This window comes from Amaranthus tricolor, chromosome 13 (genome assembly GCF_026212465.1).
Source record: "Amaranthus tricolor cultivar Red isolate AtriRed21 chromosome 13, ASM2621246v1, whole genome shotgun sequence".
NCBI classification, from domain to species: Eukaryota; Viridiplantae; Streptophyta; class Magnoliopsida; order Caryophyllales; family Amaranthaceae; genus Amaranthus; species Amaranthus tricolor.
Genome location: NC_080059.1, coordinates 3,060,784 through 3,078,692, shown reverse-complemented (window position 1 = coordinate 3,078,692; position 17,909 = coordinate 3,060,784). Strand labels below are relative to the sequence as shown.

General features: G+C 27.8%; 1 protein-coding gene across 1 annotated transcript; it reads left to right on the top strand.

The window, feature by feature from the left end:
* Positions 1–13,517: 13,517 nt before the first annotated feature.
* Positions 13,518–14,487, top strand: LOC130798625 (protein LIGHT-DEPENDENT SHORT HYPOCOTYLS 3-like). Its single transcript, XM_057661688.1, has one exon. The coding sequence runs from the start codon at positions 13,620–13,622 to the stop codon at positions 14,157–14,159; it is 540 nt and encodes a 179-aa protein (XP_057517671.1). The 5' UTR covers positions 13,518–13,619; the 3' UTR covers positions 14,160–14,487.
* The last annotated feature ends 3,422 nt before the right edge of the window (positions 14,488–17,909 follow it).

The following is a 17,909-nucleotide window of genomic DNA, read 5'->3' as shown; positions in this document are numbered from 1 at the left end:
AATTTAATAGATCTATGAGTCTACACCAGACATCTTTAGAAAAAAGCCATGTTTGAGAGATGAGGAAAAAGATGAATTTTAAAGGAAACAATTTATTTTAAAAAATAACTATAAGTGTAAATTGACAAAAGTATAAGTTATTGATGATTAGGCTTAAAAAATAAGGTTATAAATGAAATAAAGGTTAACTATAAGTTTAACTATAAAAGTTTTCAAATAAACCTTTTAAATTTTATTTATTTTGTTGGGTAGAGTAAAAATATTATTTAAAGGTGACATATGCTATATACACTTTACGCAAAACAATATTTGTTAAACCAAGAAATATGCAGATACTCACAAAGTAAAACATCATTAAAAGTAAGAATAAGAAGAGAATGAGACGAGTAGTTGTTCTAGGGTGACCATATATTATAAGCTTGAATCAACATTTGACACGTCTATATTTATAATGATAATTATAATATAAAGTGATTCATCTCCATTATTTTTTAAGTACTTATCAATGATCATTATCAATCTTCTACAAAAAGCACCTATATTTATTATTTTACTTAAAACCTATAAAATAACATAAACGACGCCGAAACAATTGAAGATGATAACAAATTAATATTGATGAATTAATAAGATGGTTAACCGCATAGTATAGGATGATGACTTGATGAGCAATTGGTGTAATGAGATTGATGGATTACAGGTGTCCTGGCCAATGGCCATAACATGCGTTTTCTTTTATTTTATTTTGTTTTTATATTATTATTATACTTCCTCTGTTCTGAAATACTCGCCACATAACAGTTATTGATACTATTCATCGTTTAAGCTTTTTTTATTTATTGTGGCTAATGGGTAAGAAAAAATATAATCATGTGAGATCTTGTTTGAAGCATCTAATCTCATACATTCATAATATTAAATTTTTATAATTTTTAGATTTGTGTATAGTTTAATATATAAATTATCAAAATAACACATCAAATTGCGTAAAAAGTCAAATGTAACAAGTATAGTTAAACGAAAGAAGTACTCCCTTCAATTCAGTGAAAATGGGATATTTACTTTTTCACGTTATCCAATGCACTGTATTTATTGTTTAATATTTCTTATTATACATAACGAAATAGAAATATTATAAAAAGTGAATATTAATAATCTTTGTATTGAGATAAATTAACAAGATCTCACTTGATTATGTTTTAATTTATAGATTAATAATGAAATATAAATTAAGAGTAATAAGTGAATACTTTTTTTTAAGTAAATATTTCATTTTAGTAATTGGAGGGAGTATAATTAAATTTTAGATTATTAAATAATTTTTTTTATTCAAAATACATACGATGACGAAGAAAACAAATAAGAAGATTAATTTGTCTAATCGTTGAATTTTAACAACTTTTAATTGATTTTGTCACATTTATGGGAACATGAAATATCGTTGTGGAAAAAGTAAGAGTAGGAGTAGCTATGAACTTCTAATTTACTCTACTAATTTATTCATAATACATTTTCGGGTCAATTATACTTATTATATTTATACGCAAGCTGATGATTTATATCGATTATTTTTAACTTTTTACGCAAGCTAATGATATATTTTAATTATTTATACATTAAATAATGCATATAAGACAAAAATTATAAAAAAAATTAATATCATGAAAATATTTGATTTGACGATTCAAAAAAATCGTTTTTGATTATATTTTTTTCTTATACATTAGTAACAATAATTAAGTTTAAACAATGAATAATGCCAATAATCGTAAGGTAACAGGTAGTTCATAGTAGAAGAATTATATAAATTCTCTTATCTGTTTTAGTTGCTACATTTATATACTTATTTACATGATAAGAACAAAGCTAACATCAATACTTATAAATTTTTAAAAAAATTAATAAGAAAAATTACCTAAAATAATCCATTTTTTTTTATGATTTTCCTATAATAATCTCACTTATTAATTAACCATGAATAATCCTAACTTTAGGGGGTATTTGCCTAGATTAAAATTTGGTAACTTGATGACTTGTTATAGTAGCTAATTCACCAAAAAAGTAAACTGAAAATTATTTTTAAATTAAAGAAAAATTATGAAAATGTACATAAAAAATTCTAAATATTTTAAAAAAATCATAAATTTTTTTGAATCTTTTTTTAACATTTTTTTGATATTTTATTTTAATTTATCTTTTTTAAAAAATAAAACTTGCTATAGCAAGTCATCAGGTTACCGGATTTACTCTAGGAAAATATCCCTCAAAGTTAGGATTATTCATAGTTAATCAATTGGTGGGATTATAGGAAAATTATGAATATGTTGGATTATTCTAGATAATTTTTCCAAAATAATACTTCCTCCATTCCATATTAGTTGCAATATTACAAAGCTTGATATTATTCATTCATCACCCTTAATTTGTGATTAGTGTTTAAGCTATAAGTTAAAACATAGTCGAGAGAGATCTTGTTTGATTTGTCTTATTGCAATGATTATTAATATTAAATTTTATAATTTTTTATTATATAATTAAAGATATTAAGAATTTGATTAGTGTATTGAATTATGTAAAAAAGCCAATGTTGTAAGTAAATTCAACGGAGGAGATGAAAGCAAGATTTGTGTGGTAAAATCAGCTACTCCTATGATGGTTTTGTATAATGTGGAATTTTGTAGTCTCAACTATAGGGCATTGTTATATATCGCCACCCTTTTCATTTTATCGCCACCCTTTAATGTAATTACGAATTTGACCCTGGACTTAAAACTTGTTTAACAAATGTAAATCACACTTAATAACACTATTATCAGTTTAAAAACATTAAATTTAAAGTTAAACGTAATCTCAAACATTTTTATCGCGACCCTATATATATTGAATTTTCAGACGCGCCCTTGTATGATATACGAATTCAAACACGGTACTATCTCTCTAAAAACTCTCTAAAAACGTTCTTCGACTTCAAACAAGCTGTTAATTGTAATCGATCTACTAAGGCTAACGAAAGCGACTATAAATCGAATCCGGTACGTACTTTAATCGATTTGAATCGATGTATTTTTTTTAAAAAAAGGAAGTCGCAAAAACTGGGCGATTGAACCGTGCTTGAATCGCACAAAACGTACGAGTAGACTACGGTTCAGTCGCACGTTTTGTGCGACTAAACCACAGTTCACTCGCACGATTTGTGCGACTCCACCGTGGTCTGCTCGCGGTTTTTGTGCGACTTTTTTTTTGTTTTTTTTATTATTTAAATTATTAAATTATTATAAGTCTTAGTAAATTATTATTATTAATATTATTATAATATTATTATTATTAATAATATTATTTGTATTCTTTTATTATTGTTATTATTATTATTATTATTATTATTATTATTATTATTATTATTATTTGTAGTATTATAATAATAATAATAATAATAATAATTATTATTATTATTATTATTATTATTATTATTATTATTAATTATTATTATTATTATTATTATTATTATTATTATTATTATTATTATTATTATTATTATTAATTTACGTAATTTATATTATTAACATTACTATTATTTTGTTATTATTTATTTAAACAATTTATAATTTGTATTATTATTATTATTTTCTTATTATTTAATATTAATTTGTTTTATTATTATTACAATTATTTTATCATATTTTTTTTATTTTTTTTATTCTAATATTAATTATTCAAGTAATTATAAATTTTAATTAATATTAATTTGTATTACTAATATTTTAATATTAATTATTAAAGTAACTTATAATTTTTATTTATTATTGAATGTTTATATTATTAATGTTTGTATGTATAATTTTTTAGTGACCTAATGTATGGTTTGTTTCATATTTCAAATTTGCAGGACTTTAAAAACTTAAGAGACAACGTAGATTACTCCGGTAGATTCGTTACAGATAGGGAATTTGATTCCCTAGACGAATTACATAGTTGGGCCGATGCGATAGCAATAACAATAGGTTTTCAATTTACACGTGCTTCTTATAAACAAAAATAAGGACGTTCTAGAGTTAGTGTGTATTTAAGATGTCACCGCTATGCTAATATTAGGAGTGATTTACATAATCTAGATAATGCTGCCCGACCTGGTTCTAAAAGTAGAAGTTTAGGTGTAAATTTTTGATTGTAGCAAGTAGTCGTAAACTAGGAGAAAGACCTTGGACGGTAAGGGTGTATCATGGTGAAAAAGGAAGACATAACCACCCGTTCTTAGTGTACAGAGATGGTCATGTAAGAGCAAATAGGATCAATGTAGATATTCGAGATCACATACGACAGGTTAGTACAACCGGCATGCAACCGGCCTTTATCATGACTTCTATTAGAAAAAATTTTCCTGGTTTCTTTACTAGTATGAATCAGATTTATAATGCTAGGCAATCAATAAGGAGGGAAGAGATAAAGGGTAGGACTCCCCTTCAACACTGTCTTTATATGGCCACAGAACTTAATTACATGGTCTGAACAGACTTGGATAATGAAGGGGGATTGAGCATATTATCAGTTGCAAATCCTACCTCTATCCAAATGATACGTACGTGGCCGTATGTTGTGTTGATAGATACAACGTACAAAAAAAGACAAACAAAAGTGGCCACTGTATGAAGTAATAGGAATAACGCCAACCAATCACAACTTCTTGGTTGCGTTCTGTTTGATGCGAGATGAGGCGGCTGTGTCATATTCGTGGGTGTTGCAGGGATTGAGAGATATTTTTGGCACAGCTCATACTCCTAGCGTAATTGTAACTGATCGAGACAAAGGTTTATCTGCAGCTATTCGTGACGTCTTCCCAGGTAAAAAGGTTTTGTTGATTAATTATTGTCGTTTTATTTATTGAATATGTTACGTTTAATGTTGTGTTTAATGTAGATGTGCGGCATTTGTTATGCATTTGGCATATTGCAAACGACGTTGAGAACATGGTGGACATGTTGTGTGGCGGGAAAAGAAATCAACAAGGGCAGGTATTCATGAAAAGTAGATGAAACCCCTTGGTTGAAAGTTCTACAATCGACGAATTTGAACAGAGATTGCAATCCATCGTCACTACCAGGTCGGTTAGGAACAAAAAGTTCGTTCGGTATTTGGCTAGAACATGGATTCTACTTAGAGAGAAATTTGTACGTGTGTGGACGAATGAATGTTTACACATGGGTAACCAGACTACCAGCAGAGTTGAAAGCCAACACTCATCTTTCAAGTATTATCTTGGTAGCAGTAATAGCTCATTTGATACCCTGTTCAAAAGGGGCACACGCACAGATTACAAACCAGCAAGCCAGGATCCGACAAGCACTACAGAAATCCATGAATTCTGTAGCAAGGTCGTTGCGACAATATTTCTTTAGACCTTTATATCGCCATGTATCTATCTATGCCTTGGAGCAGCTGCGGCTTGAGCATAACCATATGTTAGATTTGGGTGATTATGTACTTAACAAATGCGGTTGTGTACTTCATCGCACCCATGGATTGTCTTGTGCTTGTTATTTATATATGTCCATCGGTTCACAAGGTGATTTGTATTTGGATGACATTCATCCATTCTGGAGTACTTTGACGTACACAGAGGTAGGAGATGACACCAACGAAGGAGTACGATACGCGAACGCTGATGACAAAGAGTACTTTCATTCTTTGGTCGATGAAGTCCTAAAATCTGATCCCGCAGTTGTATGACGCTTGTCTCAGGTACACCCTGATGGAGCCGATATACCCGAGCCTTACGCAAGTCCACCTAGAAAGGGAAGACCAACCACAAGCAAAACCCTTAGAAGAAATAAAAGCGCATTTGAATATAGCAGATCATCTTTTCGTGGTCTAGGGTCTAGATCTTCATCCCGCGGGAGATCTAGTGGTCGAGAAACGCAATGTTTAGTTGGAATTAAGTTTAGTTTCAACTTAACCGGTACATAACTTTCCTTTCCGTTATTTAAATTAGTTTGTTACAGCTTAATCTCACTAACCTTATTTTCAATAACTGCAGATGATCCAGGAGATCTTGATTTTTCACTGTTTTCATGGGGTAATCACATCCCGCACATTCTTCCTCCTTACTTGTTTGATTGGATTAATGTCTTAGGTGATAGTAACTGTGGATTTAGAGCTATTGCCGCCATAGATTTAGGAGGCGAGGAGGCATCACCTCTTTTAAGACGTGCTATGTGTATGGAAATGCAAATGAACAAAGACCAATACCTAAGTTTGTATCTATCGCAGAAGTTGTTAGATGATGCTATATTCAGAATTGGTTCACACGGCAATGGACCTGCTCCTTATATTCACTGGTTGGATGCACTGATGGCATTGTACTCTGCAGCAACGTTTCTTAACATTGGCATTGCTTATTATGGTTCTGCTGAGGGCAATCCGCTGTACAACTGTTTGGTTCTTCCGTTAAGGAAAGCATCGGGCGTGCATAGTGTAAATAAAGTTATACATATATGTTGGGTGAATGGAAATCATTTTGTTCAACTATTAATGAACGACGATTCATCTCCACTGCCGCCAGTCCATCAACGTTGGAGAGAAGCAGTTGACAATTTTTCCAAACATATACAAACACATTTTACTAGTAGGATTATGCTTTGGAATAAACTATGTGGGCCACGACCACCATAACGTAATAACACCGCTGAAGATGCTGTAAATTTAGATAGTCCATAGTGTAACGTGATGTGTAAATCATTATTCAGTTTTACTATAAAAATTGTAGATGGGATTCAATTTGTAGATAGTCCATAATTATACTATTGTGTACGTCATTACGATATAAATTGTAGATGAAATTCAAGTGTATAGTAATGTTGTAAACTAATAAATGCATTGATGTAAACATGAATTAAATATAATGTAAAAAGCGTTGATGTAAATAAATAAACGCATTAATGTAAATTAGTTTAAATACAAACTATGAAGGGCCAAGCCCCTTAAAAGCTTGTCATTCGGCAAATAAATCTTTAACATCATTAAGGTATACATCTAAAGCATGTCTTTCCCAGGGGGTCATTTCCGCAACAGGAGGCAGTCTCGCCAACGGAGCGACTCAACTCGGCCATTCATTCAGAAACTCAAAAAAAAAAGGAAAAAGGGTGTGAATAAGATATTAAACAGCATCTAAATAACACAACGACATAAAAGAAAACAAATAAATTCAAAAAACTAACGTATTCCAATCTGCTTTAAGCTGGACCAAACTCGGCACTCGGTCCTTCGCCGGGGACGACGTATGGGTGGGAGCACACTCTGAACTAGTCAACATAACTAGGATCAGCCTATGATCGAACAGATGCCCGACGAAGTGCCTGATAACCAAGGCGGGCACTATAGGGGAACCTACTCCATGCCTCCAAGTACACAGGCGGAGAAGCAAAGGTCACGGAGTAGGTACCGTGTGCCGGTCGTACAGCTTGGGCTGTTCTCAGAGGAGGGGGGGAATAGCCTGCACAAAGCCGACCTGTCGCACTGTCCTCTCCGGCAGATACACCTCGACGATATCAAAGCAAGTGATACCCCCGATGAAGGTGGTGCGTGGGTGCTCATTCAACAATGCCCTTGGAGAAGTCATGTACGGAGTCCATTCCACCTGCATACAAGCCAAGTTAACATATAAAAATAATCTAACAGCCTCATTCATCAGCATCATTACCATCACCACTAGAAACCCCCCAACTACTCTGGAGGCTGCTAGCCTGGTCATCAAAATGAGTACGCACTTGGTTCAACGTACTCGACCGTTGGGCTTCACTGTGTCTGACAACCTCTTCCTGCCTAGTCCTCCTAATAGAATCCGTCACCCCCCTCTCATGAGGGTCCCCTCTGAGCAGGGTAGGCTTAGAACTATTCCCCTCAGCAAGTTTCTAAAAAAGACCCTTTCTTTTTCTGTGAGTACCAGCTATTTACTACAATTTTTGATAATTTAATTAACTATTATTAATAAATAAACATAATCAAATGTTACGTTAAATTGACCACATGAACAAAAGACAATAATTAATTAGCAACAACAATATTTAACTAATCATTATCAACAAATATAATGTAAGAACATATTTATTATTATTATTATTATTATTATTATTATTATTATTATTATTATTATTATTATTGTAATTAATTTTCTAAATTAACAATAATAATAATAATAATAATAATATTAACAAAAATAATAACATTAATAATAATAATAACAATAATAACACAAACAATAATAATAATCATAACACTAATAACAAAAACAATATTTATATATAAAATTAAAGAAAAATTTACTAACAATAACAATAACAACAACAACAACATCAACATCACCAACAAAAATAATAAAAATAATATTTAAAAGAATATATAAAAGTTAATAATAATAATAATAATAATAATAATAATATTTAAAAATAAATTAAATATAATAATTAAAACAAAAATAAATATTTAATAATAATAATAATAACAATCACAATAATAATAATAATTATTATTATAATAATAATAATAATAATAATAATAATAATAATAACTATAATAATATAAATAAAATTAATAATAATTGTTTAAAAAAAAGGAAAAAAAATTAAAAAAATGAGGCACTCGCAGGAAAACCTCGAGCCCACCGCGGTTCTGTCGCACGAAACACGCGACTCGATCGCGGCTCAGTCGCACATTGGGACTATCTTATATATATATTTTTTTTTTATTTAAAATAATACGATTCGAATAAAAATTATCTCGATTATTTGTTTGCGGAATGAATTTCTTAGTTTTTGCTCCAAAAATTTTATATTGTAATTTTGTTTTTTAAGTATGATAAAGGAGTTATTTAGTGAGGTTAGAGTGTATATATAAGAAATTTTATGTTCAGTGGCAAATTCGTAATTTTTTAAAGTCCAGAGACAAATTCGTAATTTCATTGGGGTGGCGATGACATATTTAAGGATTGGGCAATATAATAAGCAGTCAAATATGTCAAACTCTTGCTTTTGACAGTCAGTTTGTCCTGTTTAGGTAGTCCACTTGGACTTTTTTGGTACGGAAAGCACAATTATCCGGAGTAATTACTAATTACCATAAATTATCTACCCAATTAAAAAAAATTCTCCCAAGACCTAGAAAATTATACTGTTATACTCTCACATTGGAGTGCTACTGTCGACTTTATGTTAATGTTTCTAATTGTAAAGTTTTAAGCGTAGGGTTTTACTTCATTTGTTGAAAATTTTCTAATAATTCATCTGTGTTTGAAATACTTGATACTCACTCTTCTCAAATAAAATTTATGATCTTAGTATCAAATTTTGACTATGATTTCTTTTTGATTTATATGAAAAAACATTTAATGTGAGATCTTGATAGATTCGTTTTAATATATATTTTCAAAATATCAATTTTTTTAAAATGTTAAAAACTCATAACTAATATTATTTGACTTTTGAGTTTGCATAAGAATTTGCACAAAAAGTGAATGTGAAAAAATGAAAACAGAGAGTAAACAGGATTTCATAATTTCATATATTTAGGTTATTGTATAAGAAAAAAATATAGTCAAGTGGTATACCATCACATAAAATTAATAATATTAACTTTTATAATTTTTAGTGATACATTATGCAATATATAAATAATCTAAATCATGCATAGAATCGTAAAAATTAAAAATAATAAGTTTTAAATGGAGAAAGTATAATCTTTATAAACTAAAGTCCATTTGAATTTTTTATATATGTAGACATTAAAAATTATAATGCATGGAAAATGAAAAGCACTTCTTAAAGTGTCCAATTGTTCTATGTGATAACTCATACTTACATTTGTCAGTTTTTTCGTTCGATTTTTGAAATCTACTTCACATAAAGACATCTTGTTGCAATTAAAAGGAAATTAATTAGAATTACATACAATATTGAAAATTATGTATTGTGTGCAATTTAGGCAACATAATTCTCATAAAGCAATAATGCAATAATAATCAATAAATCAATAAAGATAATACTCCATATAATTATAAATCAACAACAATAAGTCTACATGTAAAAGAAATAAGTTTAATTCAATAAAAATATATTCATTTCAATGAAATTAAAACAAGTTCAATCATATAAGATCATATCATTAGACTTTTTTTTCAAAAATATTTTTTTATTTTAAACAATTTTTCATTTAAAAACTAAAGAAAATTTCAATTTCAAGGCTTTGACAAGAAAATATTAACTCAAACTAAAAAAATTGACTACAAATATATTATGTATCAACTAATTAAAAAATAACAATAACAAAATAAATTAGATCACTGAATTAATCAACATGTTTAATTGAAACCATGGTATTGAATGAAGACCGATTTAGATGGAGTAAAAAGAAATAAATGACGCAATAATATAGAATGAAAGAAAATGAAACGGCATATAAGTGAAGAATAGAAAAAGGTGCGAGGGAAGGTGTAAAATGATATTTCATCCCTCTTGAAATACCATTCTATTATAATTACTGACACTATTTATTGTTTGTGTTTATTTTATATATTACGGCTAATATTTAAAAAGAATATAATTAAGTAGAATCATATATTATCGTTACTTTTATAATATTAATTTTATAATTTTTAAATATGTATAGTCTAATATATAAATAATTAAAATAAAATATTAAATTACGTAAAATATTAAATATAATAAAAATAATAAATGTCAAAAAAAAAAATCAAATACAGTAAGAATAATGAAAGGGAAAAAGTAAAATCGTCAAAGGGTACGAAAATGGTCAGCAAGACATGTCATGTCAAATCCGGGAGGTAAGATCCAGTGCCCTCCACAGTCCACTCACTGGTTTTATTATTGGGATAGAGCACTCATCTTGCATTTATGAGACTTCTACATTTTCTGCTCCTATGCGTTGCGTGCTCCTCATTCAATTCCCTCATCCTTGTTTTTTTAAAGACCCCATTCCATTTTTATCTAATCTTGTATCATCAAATTTGATTTTATTAATTTGATTTTACAATAAATTTATAATTATATTTTCTTTGTTTAAAATTACTTGCAACATTGAAAATTATACACTATTTATCCATCACTTTTAATTTGTTATTAATTTTTAATTAATAAGTAAAAACATAGTTAAGTAAAATTTTATTTGATTCGTCTTAATCTAAAGATTATTATATTAATTTTTTATAATGCATAATTAGAGATATTAAAGATTGAATTAGCACATAAAATTACATGAAAAACACAAATATTGCAAGTAATTTGAAACGAAAAAAATATAAAAATTAATATAAACATAAAATTTGAGTTATAACTCGACCTAAAATACTTTAACTGAAATCAATCATATACCATATAAACACCTATACTCAAAACATGGACTAGCTTGTGCATGGTATATTAGGGAAAATGCGCAACTTACAAAGAGATATACAAATAAATGAAATTAAAAATTAATCAGTTGACTCTTGCTTACGCACCCATTAATTGTGCAAAATAACTGTTAAATATATATGAAATTACACGAACCTATGAACTAGATCAGAGCGTTGTATTGCGAACAAAAACCCTGCTCAAGACTACTCAAACGAGTGCACTTTAAAAAACATTTTTTCAAACAATGGATTTTTAGAACTAACAAATTTAACAAAAATCTACATATTTTTTTCATTTGTAATTTGCTTTGGTTACTATAAGTTTTTGAATCCATAAATATGTCCTCTATTACATCACAATGTTTAGGGATTTGCTAACATATTGTTACCAACAAATTTAACGAAAATCTACATGTTTTTTCATTTGTAATTGTGAGATCTTTATTTCCAACTATTCTACCTAGTTTTCTTAGAGAATTAAAAATGAAACAACGGATATTTTAGAAAAAAAGTTTTTGGCACATCTTTACCAAGTATATACTATTTACCTAGATTTCTATTCTACAATGACATTCTTTTATGAGGTAAAAGCTTTATTGAATTACTTAATTTTTGGAAAGGGTTAGAATGAGAATAAACTTGTGGATAAGATAAGAGGTTTGGTTTGTCAAAGATCTTACTGAACCCGTTATAGACTAGTCTTTATTTTTAGGATTTTGGTTTAATTTTTTGAGAGCCAATAGAATTAGTTTGTTTTTGAGTCTAAAAAATAAATGTGTTTGGGTCTAGGTTTGGGGTCTTCGGACTCAGACTAAACCTAAACCTCCTTTGTGTACCTATTTAAGATCCAAATCCGCTATATAAATTAAATTTAATTACGTCTAGACTTATTATTATTTTTATTTGGACTCATATTAATTATATATATATATATATATATATATATATATATATATATATATATATATATATATATATATATATATATAACCCATAAACCTATTTTAATATTAGTGAAACCTTAAGGATGTAAAAAAGTTAAAGTATGAATATTTATATTAAAATCCATTTAAAATCCTAAATCTATCAGATATTCAGATTAAAGGTTAGCTAGAGAATAAATTCATTAAATCAATTTTAAGTTTATTCTAAACCTAATTTTTGCAAAAGATTAACTAGAGAATGAATTTTTGGATAAGATTAAAGGTCTATTTGATGGAAGGTAGTTATACAAATAATTGTTACTTGTGAATTAGCTGTAATTATTGTGAATTATTTAAGTAGTTGTAGACTTGTACTTGTATATATCCGTACAATTATTTGTGAAATATGTAGATATCTCATTAGTTAATTTATTACTCATCCGTTTTTTTTATTGTTCTCGTTTACTTTTTGCACAATTTTAAACCAAGTCTTAATATTTTTAAATATGTGTTTCTTCTTATTCACCACAAGTGTCTCATTTGCTTATTCAATTCTCAATATCTTTAATTGTACATAATTAAAAATTATGAAAAATTAATATGAATAATCTTTGCATTGAGACGAATCAAACAAGATCTCACTTGACTATGTTTTAACTTATAGATTAATAATAAAATACAAATTAAGAGTAAGAAATGAATAGTGTTCAAAAAGCAAATGTGACACTTGTGGTGAATAGGAGGGAGCATAATAAAAAAATTGTAAAAAATCCATAACAAAAAAATATACATTAAAACGAAACTAATGAAAACTCACACGGATTTTATCTTATATATATGTCTCAAATACTATAATTAAATTTCTCTTACATTAGAGAACGACGGGAGTAATATTTAGTAAAAGTGACAATTATTTAACTATATGATTAATTTTTGTTTAGAAAATATAAATTAAATCTTAAAAGTTACTTAAACTACTAATTTTATCGAGCAATGATAATTTATGAAAGTGGTGTTATTGTCGTATTAAACCTAAAACTACTTAATATATTAAAAAACACCACTAGAATCAATAATCACCATCAAATATAGAAATATTACATAAATTTATTATAATCCAAAATAAATAAGATAATCTAAGAGTACCTCCTAAATTAAAACCTTCAAATCCACATCTTTTTAACTACAAATATAAATACAAAACCAACCCCACAAAACCCTCTCAACAAAACACAAAACCTCACAAACAAAAGTCACCAAACACCGCTAATCTTTAATATTTTCATCATCCCCTCTAAAAAATGGACTGTTCATCAAATATCACAACTCTCAACCACCATAACCAACACCAACTTCCATCATCATCTTCATCTCCATCATCAACCTTTTCTCGGTACGAAAATCAGAAACGCCGCGACTGGAATACCTTCGGACAATACCTTAAAAACCACCGTCCTCCACTTTCTCTTAACCGTTGTAGTGGGGCCCATGTCCTGGAGTTTCTCCGGTACTTAGATCAGTTCGGAAAAACTAAGGTCCATACCCATCTTTGTCCCTTTTACGGGCACCCAAACCCGCCCGCGCCATGCCCATGCCCGCTTCGACAAGCGTGGGGATCTCTTGATGCGTTGATCGGACGGCTAAGAGCTGCTTATGAAGAAAATGGGGGTAAACCCGAGATGAACCCGTTTGGGGCTCGGGCTGTAAGGCTTTATCTTAGGGAAGTTAGAGATTCTCAGTCTAGGGCTAGAGGAATTAGCTATGAGAAGAAGAAGCGTAAGAGGCCCGTTGTTGCACAACTGGTTGATACCAATACTGGTAATGATCCTGCTACTATCTAAGAAGGTTCTAGAAAATGATGATGATGATAATTCATGTGGTAAACTTATTAATTAGTATAATATTTAACTGTGTTTAATTTAATTTTGTACTCTTCTTTTATTTGATGGTTAATTAATTATGTATCACTATTTAGTTTTAATTAATTAGCTGAAAATCAAATTTGAAACTTTTTCAGAATAGTATCATTGAGATAAGATTCCATTATCATGCATTACTATTTAAGAGATTTTCCCTTATTATAAACAGTCTTGGTTTTTGTTCAGAGTTTACGACTTATGAGTTAGGGATATGGATGATGAATTAGGTTAGTTCCAAATTAGGGTTAGCTCATTGTGATAATTGACGATTTATTTTATATTTTTGTTTTATAAAAAAAGTGACAATATTTAATTTGTATCTTCAACTAGTATTTTTTTTTTCAAATTTTGGTTGATTGTAAATTTAATTCAAAAAAATAAATACATAAAAATAGGGTTGAAATAAGACTCATTATAAAAATTTAACATATTAGTAATACATTGATTAAATTGATTAAAAGAAATATGAGCTAGTATTTTAATGATTGATAGCATTTCAATTGATTTGAAATCTAACCTAGCTAATAATGCTAAAACAATGAGTGATTAGGGGAATTTATATACTTTTGTGATTGCGTGTTTAGTGTTTCTTGATATAGTACTCCTATTATTCAATAGTGAAATTTATGATTAACCTTGGCCACAAAATATTAAAATTATATCATACACTTCTATAAGATAACATTTATCAAATGTTAATTAAAGAGTAATAGGAAAACTAATACTAATATTAATACTTTTTGTAGTTTTTTAATCTTAAGGATGGAAAATTGATTTATCGATTAATAATTAAAACTCTAACTATTAGCTTGAGCTTTTAATTGAATTGATTTATCTAAATGATTTTATGGGAGTTTTTTTTTTTGTTGTATGAGATAAGATAATTTTTCATTCTTTGATCGATTTAATGTTATTTTATAATAAAATAATAAAAACAAGTGAAATAAAAGTTTCTGAATAGTGCAATTGTGTTTGTCGGAACAAAAATGTCCATAAATAAAATACTATGTAAGTCGGTAATAACTAGTAAGCATTTTTCTCCATTTCTGCAAAAATGCTTCACTTTGACCTTTTTACTTATTATTGCTTTCACTTTTCATTTATAATTAGTGGTTAGTCAAAAAGTTGTATATTTCATTGAAAGAGGAATTCGAGTTAACTTGCTAACTTATAATTTTTTAAAAATTAATCATCAAATCAACATGTAAATTTAATTAATATTAACTAGATTTTTTTCTAATTAGGTAATAATTGCAAACTGTTTATAACCAAGTTTAGTAAGGAATTAATGAAGCTAGGAGCATATCACTATTTCTTGGTAAATTATTAAATTATTATATTTGATGATTGGTTGTTATTTCATGTTCACCTAGGATTCTTCTTTCTTTGTTGATCTTTGCTAAATTATTGAGGAGATGAGATACACTTTCTCTAGTCAAATTAGTTTGATAACTTTTTTATATTATTTAATATTTTATTCTATTCCTTAATAATTTCGAGGCATGTAATTAAAAATATAAAAATTAATATTAATAAAATATACAGCATGATGAACTAAAAAGAAATTCTACTTGAGTATGCTTTTTTTTTGTTATACACAAAGAATTATAATAGTTACTACTCAAGTATAACAACTAATTACATGGTAAAAATCTATGATGTAGAATTCGATTCACTATTTTCATTTTCTATGGAAAAAACTATGAACGTTAGCCTTTAAGTTTTCTCGTTTTAATAAAGTTGCCTTAAATTTTATTTTTTTTGAAAATTACAGGCACCGACTTAGCAATTCGATTAGATCCACTTTGCCTTTAACTTTGCCACTTTGTTTTTAGATTAAATTAATAAAAATTTGTTAAATCAAAGGTCATTAGTTAATTCAACAATTATTAACAAGTCATCTCACTATAATTCAACAAAATGGCCGTAAATATTATTGAGTTTGATTATAAGTTGATGATTGTAGTTAAAAAAAATAAAACTGAAAAAAGTCATAAGGAGAAATTTATAGAAAAAAGTTCGATGCAAGACTTCATGCTGGTTGGACAATGGACATCATAATCGGTCTAATCTTGTTTGATTTAAATTGGCAATCCACGTGTATATTTATCATCCATAAAAATAACTTATGTCAACAAAATTATACACTCTATTGGTCCTACCTATTCAAAATAATTTCATACTCATATTAGCAACAAAACAATATAAAACACCTAATCTAATATCCATAAATCAAAACAAATTTAACTTAGAAATTTGTAGCTAACAAATTCATATTCCTTCTGTTAAATGGTTAAAATACTAAAGAAAATATAAAATAATAAAATATAAGTTTAAATTATATTATTTTCTTCACAAAATTCATTTTTATTTCCGGTGATATTACATAGTATTGACAAATTGTAAAGTAATTTTCTTATCATACTATACATTTCATTTCAATTATGCTAAAACTCATTTCTACCCCTTATGTAACAAAAAAAAAGCAAATGAGCCATGAGTGTTAGGTTTCACTAAATAAATTGAATAATATACCATCGATTAACAATAAAAATTATTGTTTGTTATGTGATGAATTTACAACATTTGATATAGAAGTATGACTTGTTTTTTATACTCCTTTTTTCCATAACATCCATAAGTACAAAATATGAGATAGCCAAGAAACAATGGAAAAAAAATAATGTTTTGTGAGACATTAAAGTAGGAGATATCTAGCTAGCTACATGATACATGGTACTAGATGACAATTAAAGAAAAAATGTGAATTATAGGTAAAAATAAAAATGTAGCAAATCTCATAAGACGAACCAAAATGAGGAATATAGTAAAACTTTGGGATGAATGGAGTATATATTATAATGGTACTTCATATTAGACCAAAAATTTAAGATAATGGTTAAAGCTTGGTTTATGATCCTATATATATATATATATATATATATATATATATATATATATATATATATATATATATATATATATATGATTAAATAAGAAGGATTTTAAAATGAGAAGGATGAGAAAGATTTTGTTTGATTTTGTTTTGTTATTATATAAACCAAAAAGGATTCTATGTTATAAATTAGGAAAATTAAAAAAATTAGTTCAGTTACTTTTTTATGTAACATACTTTTACAATTATGTGTTTTTAACTCAATCTTGACCATAGATTTTTTTTATTTTAGTGAAATCAAGGGTGTAGAGTCCTTCTTACCCTTCTCATTTTCAACCCCTTCTCATTGGATCCCTCCTAAATATATATATATATATATATATATATATATATATATATATATATAGGGAGAAGTTCAAGTGAAAACCATCCTTAAATAAGAACTGTGAGAACCATAAAAAGGTGTTACTTTTTATATAAAAAAGTGTTACTTTTTCTAAAAAACGTGTTACTTTGGATTTATATTTTTTTTCTGGCAGTTACTGTTTTTTGGTAAAAAGTACCAGATTTTTTTAAAAACAAAAGTAACAGTTTTTGTGTAAAAGTAGCACCTTTTCTTAAAAAAGGTAACACATTTTTTGGTTCTCACGGTTCGCATAGAATTGTGGTTTGCACCTGAACGCGACCCTATATATATATATATATATATATATATATATATATATATATATATATATATATATATATATATATATATATATATATATATATATATA

Bases quoted from the DNA above. Each gene is read 5' to 3' on its own strand.
- LOC130798625 (XM_057661688.1), top strand. From the start codon at position 13,620: ATGGACTGTTCATCAAATATCACAACTCTCAACCACCATAACCAACAC.